The sequence below is a fragment of the Aegilops tauschii genome, chromosome 2 (genome assembly GCF_002575655.3).
Source record: "Aegilops tauschii subsp. strangulata cultivar AL8/78 chromosome 2, Aet v6.0, whole genome shotgun sequence".
NCBI classification, from domain to species: domain Eukaryota; kingdom Viridiplantae; phylum Streptophyta; class Magnoliopsida; order Poales; family Poaceae; genus Aegilops; species Aegilops tauschii.
Genome location: NC_053036.3, coordinates 46,567,967 through 46,575,402, shown reverse-complemented (window position 1 = coordinate 46,575,402; position 7,436 = coordinate 46,567,967). Strand labels below are relative to the sequence as shown.

General features: G+C 50.2%; 1 protein-coding gene across 1 annotated transcript; it reads right to left on the bottom strand.

Annotated features, from left to right (window-relative positions):
• Positions 1–5,523: 5,523 nt before the first annotated feature.
• On the bottom strand, positions 5,524–6,895 carry LOC109786330 (sex determination protein tasselseed-2-like). Its single transcript, XM_020344908.4, has one exon. The coding sequence runs from the start codon at positions 6,767–6,769 to the stop codon at positions 5,792–5,794; it is 978 nt and encodes a 325-aa protein (XP_020200497.1). The 5' UTR covers positions 6,770–6,895; the 3' UTR covers positions 5,524–5,791.
• Between the last annotated feature and the right edge of the window lie 541 nt (positions 6,896–7,436).

Genomic DNA, 7,436 nt, shown 5'->3' with positions numbered 1-7,436 from the left:
GCTATTCGTTTCTTCCCCCCTGCTCACGCTTTCGCTGTGATATTTGGGAGATATTTCATGCAGGAAGTATATATACGTGTGTAAAGAGGCCAACACAAGTCACAGAGATCTATAACTGAGGAGAATGATGTGGCCATGCCGCGCCGATCGAGTCCAGACCAGCGCCCAAGGGCACGGGAACGCAGCACTCGGCTGTACCGCGTTTGGTTTTCACTGTCCGCTGGTGGCGAGTACGCTAGTGTGTTTACGCGAGCGGCACAACATGGCTCGGCGGCCCTGCCGCTGCCGCTGCCTGCTCGGTCGGCTGGCTCCCATGCCGCCGCTTCGGCCGCACGCCGGATCAAATCGGTGGCCGTGATGGGCCGTGATGTCTCCGCTACGTCGCCGCCTACCTCCCGTTGCCCACTGCACTTCTGTACCTGCCTCTCTATGTACATATCACTTCATGATTGACAAGAAGATCAGCAGCAGATCATTGTTCTTCGAGATTCCCAAATTAAATCCCCTGTTGCTGACAGACACACACAGGGGCCAGTTAATCAATAATTCCAAGCTCCTGTGCCCTTACTTTACACAACAAAACACAACAATCCGATCGCCCTGATCTGCTTCGCAAATGGATCGCATGACTCCAAGACAATGGGGGTGTCATCCCGATTCTTGTATAGCACTCGAAAGAAAAAACTAGGACAACGCTAACGCCCACATGTGTGATGGGAGCGAAATCCTCCCACACGCCTTATAATATACAGACTGCGCCACGTCACCGCATGCATGCATGTGGGAATCTTTTTGAATTTTCAGTTTTTTAAATCTTTTATCTCTTAAATAAAAAATCCGATTGAAGATCCGTTTTCACCATTAAATCCCTCGTGACGAGATCTTCGAAACTAGATCTCATATCAATATATTTCGACGATTTTTTTTGGGTTAAAAGTTGCCATGTCTATTGCACATAAACTGCCATGGTGTTTACACTGAAGTTGCCATGATATGTTTCAGCTATTTTTTTTACATTTAAAATTAAATTTTAACATTTATAAAACGGGGAATTAAGAAACTAGACTTGCCATGAACCATAAACTAAAATTGTCATGATACATGCGCTTAAAATTGCCATGGTTCATACAAAAAATAATTTTCATGGTCAAAGTACTGGAGTTGCCATCATCAAAATACTAAAATTACCACATGGCAACTTTACTTTAAGCACTATAACAACTACATTGTAAACATCATGGCAACTTTTAGGCAAAAAAAATTCGTCGAAACATATCAACATTGGGTCTAGTTGTGAAGATCTCGTCGAGACGGATTTAATGATGAAAACGGATTTTTAATTTGATTTTTTAATTAGGAGATATAACATTTTTAAGCCGAAAACCAAAAAGATCCCCGCTGATGTCATCTGTTCACATGTGGCAAAATGAGTGGTAATGGAGGCGTATGGGCGATGTGCAAGATGCCACACGTGTGGGCAGTGGCGGACCCAGGAATGAGCCAAGGCACAGGCGAACTGGGCCAAGGCCCAGGCAGCTCTATTGACTGTAGCTACAGTACACAGATATATGAAGGACATGGGCCTCACGCCCCAGGCCGCCGCTCCTTCTGCCTAGGGCCTAAATCCGCCCATGCGTGTGGGCGTTAGGATTTTCCAAAAACTATAAAAAAAAATGGATCCGAATCATGGTACATAACCAAACCGACGTGACTTGCCCAACCCCTTCTGCCGCTCCCATCGATTTTGACCTTTGACCAACCACTTAGGTTAGTTTGGCAACACAGTATTTTCAAGACCATAGTAAATGAAAACCTCAGTATTTCAATGTGTGGACAATGAATACTCCGGTTTCTAAAAACAACACTTTTTCTCAGTTTTAGCAAAACTACCAAGCTGTTTGGCAAGTGCGGTTTTTCTCTGTTTTCTGATTTTGACTTATTGCATGGATAATCCTTAAGATAGCTAGCTGAACCCAATTGAGCAACACTCAAGTAGTTATACAATGACATGATCAGCTTGTATTAATTAACAGCCGCCGCCTGCCGCTTGCATGTAGCCTTGTCATGAACGCGCATGTCCTCTCTCCTAGACGCTAGGATCTGTAGTAGAGTTATCTTGTACCTCTGGCGGCATGGAACCGATCGGCTATAGCCTGCTCTGTACAACTGTGCTCCAAGTATCAACTGTGCTGCCTTTTGTTGTGCTAGCACAATAGTCAACGATTGGAGAGATCAACAGTCAGGAAGAAGATGGACTTGAGAGAGCGTTTCTCAATTTAGAAAAAAGAGGTTGGGACCTCTTTTTCAAATACAGCAAAAATATCATGGTTTTGGATATACTATGGTCTATAAAACTGCAGTATTTGTTGAAGCCAAACATGTCAAAGTATTTAAAACTGAAGTTTCTAAAAAGACCATGGTATTCTCTGAAAACTCCAAAAATACCGAGCAGCCAAACGGAGCCTAACCGTGACTTTGTCAACTCGTAAGTTACTCCGTAATTAAGCCAGGACTAAACTAGTACTCCATAAATAATTCGGTGTGCAGCATCGTCAAAAAGTTGCTGATTAATCAAGCGTACTTTATGAAGAACACAGATCTTCATTTTGCTATTTTCTTCGGCTCAAATTTGACTCTCTGTTCCTTCTACGGCTAAGTCTTAATAAACTTTTAATAATTATTATATATGTGATCGATTTTCGGGCATAGGTTCACGGCCGATGGAATGCAGGGAATCTTCCCTCGTGGTGAGAAGACTAGCATTATTCGATCCACGTAAATTAAGTTCTTTCGTGGATGACAGCGAGTAGGGTAGCTATAGCCTAACCATGGATGTGATGCGATGTGCTCGACACAACAGAGATGCAATTGTTTTTAGCCACGCGATCTCTGATCGATGGCCCAAATCTGACACAATTACAAGTTTATTACTACCATACGTCTACTTTGCTAATTTAGCATTGGGCGCGAATCCTTGCTCAGCTTTAGCGCTTCTCCATTTGGTTTGGAGGACCACGCAGATACACGCACCAAGATCCACGGTCACTTCATAATGCTGTATCGTGGCTGTCTGCTTCCAAAACTGACAGAGCTTAATGGGTGCTGATTAGGGTTAAGTAATGGAGATCTTGGGTAATACTAGTGCAACCGATCTCATCCTCGTCATGGCCAACCTGTCTCAAGAGAGAGAGAGACGTGGAGCGGAGCAGGCAGCTGACAAACGACGCGGCGGCGGTGGCCCGGCAACACCCCACCGGCGGCACAGCACGCAGAGTCGTACTAACTGAGATGACACCGCGCTGCGCGGCCCAAACGGCGTGCAACAGCAAGCCGACCGAAGAGGGTAGAGCGGCGGAGCCATCTTGCTGTGCCGCGCGCGTACACGGGGCTGGCGTACTCGCCAAGCATACTGTTGTGTCGAAGTACTTGCCTGCCGCTCCGCTTGCGGTTAAAACTGAAAGCCAAACGCGGCACAGCCGAGCGTGCCGTTCCCATGTCTCTCCTGGCTGTCTGGACCCGATCGGCGCGCCATCCTTCTCCCCGGCGCCACATCTCTGTGCCTTGTGTTGGCCTCTCTACAGGCTACCACTTGTGTCAACCTGCATAGGGAAAGCATGAGCGGGAAGGGGGAAGAAACACAGTGCTCCGGCAAGCAATCATGTCTGTCTGTCTGTCGCCACAACTTGCTGAATCTTGTACTACTTGTCCTGTACCGGCAAAGTCGTCGTTGCTAGCGGCGGTTTTGACAACTCTGTACCACCACTTGCCAGTTGCCTCTGCCCGTGGACACCGCAAGCTTGAGCTTTCCGTCTTCCGTCCGTCCGTCCGTCCGCAAAGTCACTGCTCCCTTCTGCTTTTTCAGTGTTTATATTCATCCAGAGCTCAGAAAGGGTGATTCCAAATCCATTGTCATTATTCAGGATATATATAACTACAGGACTTCGTCAGGTCAGTGGCGGCCTCCAACACTCAACCCTTCCTCTGCTCCAGCAGTTCCCACGTAGTAGGAATGGATGAATTCCTTTCGATCCGGCAGTACGACTGAATTAAGGAAGGGGAATCCAGTTTGCTTCTCCTATATCAATATAAGGCAAAAGCGTTTTTGCCCGTTTCAAAAAAAAAAGAATTAAGGAAGGGGAATAATAACCATGATAAAGCACAGGTTAATGTCCAATGCATCATCACATGAATCATTCAGTCAAATAGGTCGAGTAAAAAAAAAAGCATCCACTAGTTACTGTGCCACCAAGCTAAGATAGCGGCTTCTTCTCCGGTGTGTTGGTAATAATGGACCTTAGCATGATGACTTTAGAACATAATTCTAGTAAAATCCAAAACCTTATTCTCGTAAAAAAAGTAATTTTCAAATGATTATCTCTAAATTTTGAGTTTTCTTGTTCTAATTCAGGATTTCGGCCGTCCTTCCTTTTTGGCAAGTTTCATGTTCGTCGGTGTTCGTGTGGTTTGTGCTCGAGTGCTTCTTCGTGTGTTGGTAATAATGGACCTTAGCATGACGACTTTAGAACATAATTCTAGTAAAATCCAAAACCTTATTCTCGTAAAAAAAGTAATTTTCAAATGATTATCTCTAAATTTTGAGTTTTCTTGTTCTAATTCAGGATTTCGGCCGTCCTTCCTTTTTGGCAAGTTTCATGTTCGTCGGTGTTCGTGTGGTTTGTGCTCGAGTGCTTCTTCGTGTGTCTCTGCTAAGCGGTGCCCAGCAAGCTCGCCAGCGGCACATAGGTGCCGTTGCGCCGTCTCGGCCTCACTGACCTTTCGAATGTACCCCACGGCACAGGTGGTGCCACGGTGTTGTGCAATCTCGGATGCGTGGTGCCTTTTGATTGCGTCGACGGTGCAGTGCCTTGGTTTGGTCTGCTAGGCGATGCCCTTCGACTACGCCGGTGGCACACAAGCACTGTGGCCTCGTCTCGGCCTTGCGCGGCCTTTCGAATGTACCGCGCGACACAGGTGGTGTCACGCCGTCGTGCAGTCTCGGATATGCGATGACTTTCGGTTACGTCGATGGTGCAATGTCATGGTTTGGTCTCGGCTGGCCAATGCCGTTCAGTTACACTGGTGGTGCTTTTGGTTGTGTGGTGTGTTGCTTTCCCCTATTATGTGTGTTGTAAGTGTGTGTTGTTTTGCTTTATCTCTTCTCCTCCCGTGCCTCTGTAATTCTGGATTCTGGTTCGCTTGAATCTATCTTGCAACAGGCTGCAAAGTCTTGTAGGCAACCGAATACATTTCACGAATACGCAAGCTGCGTATCTTTTCAATGAACCGAATACATTTCAGGTCCCGCGAAAATTCAAATAAAAAAAGATGAACGACACTGGCAAGGAGAACAACACATGTAGGAGTGTCCTAATTCTCAAGACAAATCGACCAGAAAGTAAAATCGCAAACACACGCCGAAACACTCTGCGCAACGACTGAACTGAAGTCTTTGTCCCTCATCACTCAACAGTTCGTCTGCATCGTTGGTCCCAACCAGGAATGTACTACTGAACTAAACAAATCTTTCTCGATCCGGCACAATAATTATTAATTAACAAAGAAGAAAAAGGCAAATTAGAGGCCATTGTTCAAATCCACAGTTCATCACATGAACCACTCAGTCAAATAGATCCAGCTAGTTACTCCTACTTACCACTAGTGCCAACCTATAATTAATTCAAGTACAGTTCATGCATGCGGCTTGGCCCACTCGCTGGAGCTGTACTTGATGGTGATACTCGAGCACGTACTACTCCCCTCCAACTGCATCTCAATCGGTTTGACTTGATCGTCACAGGCCGATGACGTTCCTGGAGGTGGTGACGCCGCCGTCGACGACGAGGTTGTGCCCGGAGATGTACCCCGACTCGTCGCTGGCCAGGAACAGCGCCGCCTCCGCGATGTCCCCCGCCCTCAGCGTCGGGCCCTTGAGCGTCGCCAAGCCTCGCACCATCTCCTCCGCCTTCTCCACCTCCTCCGCTCTCACCGGCGCCGGCGCCGGCGCGCCCCCTTGGTCGTCCTCGCCATGGCGCCACGCGTTGACCAGCATTGGCGTCGCCACGCCGAAGGGGGACACGCAGTTCACGCGGATGCCGTGCTCCCCGAGCTCGCAGGCCGCGTTCTTGCTCAGCCCCACCAGCGCGTGCTTCGAGGCCGTGTACGCGTGCGGGCCCATCCCGCCAAGCACGCCGGCCACGCTCGCCACGGATACGATGCTCCCGCCGCCGCCGCCGCCGCGGCGCTGCAGCATGGCCCGCGCCGCGTGCTTCATGCCGAGGGCCGCGCCGAGCGTGTTCACGCGCAGCACGCAGTCGAACTCGGCGGCGTCAAGGGACGCGATGCCGCCGCTCTTGGCGCCGTTGCCCGCCGGGGGCGCCTGCCGGCCCAGCACGCCGGTGTTGTTGCAGAGGACGTCCAGCCGCCCGTGCCGCGCCACGCAGCACTCGACGGCGCGCTCCACGTCGGCCTCCACCGACACGTCGCAGTGCACGTAGCTGCAGCAGGCGCCGCCCAGCGCGGCCGCCAGCGCTTCCCCCACCGCGTCGTCGATGTCGGCAATCACCACGCGTGCGCCGTGCCGGACGAACGCGCGCACGATCGCCTCCCCGATCCCGCGCGCCCCGCCTGTCACAATTGCCACCTTCCCGTCCAGCCTCCTGTGTTGCTGCTGCACCGGCACGGCGGCAGCGGCATTGTTGTTGGTGGCGCCGAGTGCGATGGTGCCGGCTTGCGGGGCCTTCTCGGCGGGCATGAAGTCGAGAGCGGTCATGGCTGCTTACAAGGGCGGTGCGGGTGGCGATGTGTGAGACTTTCAGTTGCAGGTATGGATGGATGGATGGACGGCAGTGGGACGGGATCGAGCGGCACGTACGTCGTTATATAGGAGCCGGAGCGGCGGATCGGTGGGACGGGCGTACGTGTGGCCGCGCCACGCGGACGCCGGCTTGGGTGCACGGGCATGGCATTTGGCACCGTCTTCGTCCTCCATGGGCCGCGTGTGCACGCACACGTAGCGGCTGTGTCAATCCGTGTTAATCTGGTGGTCAGTACTACTGGTTTTGATTGTCCTGGGTTTGACCCGCCCCTCACCGACCTCCACTGCGTTCATGGCGACGGCCGGAGCGATGTAGGTATGTCAGGCCAACGTCACTGCTGCAGCCATATGCCAATATTATATGTAACATTTCTTGGGCTGGTCAAATGATGCCAGCCTGTGGCGGTTCACACTCCGTGATTCATTTTCTTTGTACCTACGTTCGATCATCAGGTCAAGAATCACCTTTTTGTGCTCCAAGTCGTGATCAAAATATGAGAGTAATCATCGTTTACAGAGCTGCGTCTAATTTTAATCATCTTAGTTAGTCTTGCACTGCGACTGCATATTGGACCATTGCAAGTTGCAAGACGCGCTCCCGTGGATGAGAGTTGCGTGGCGT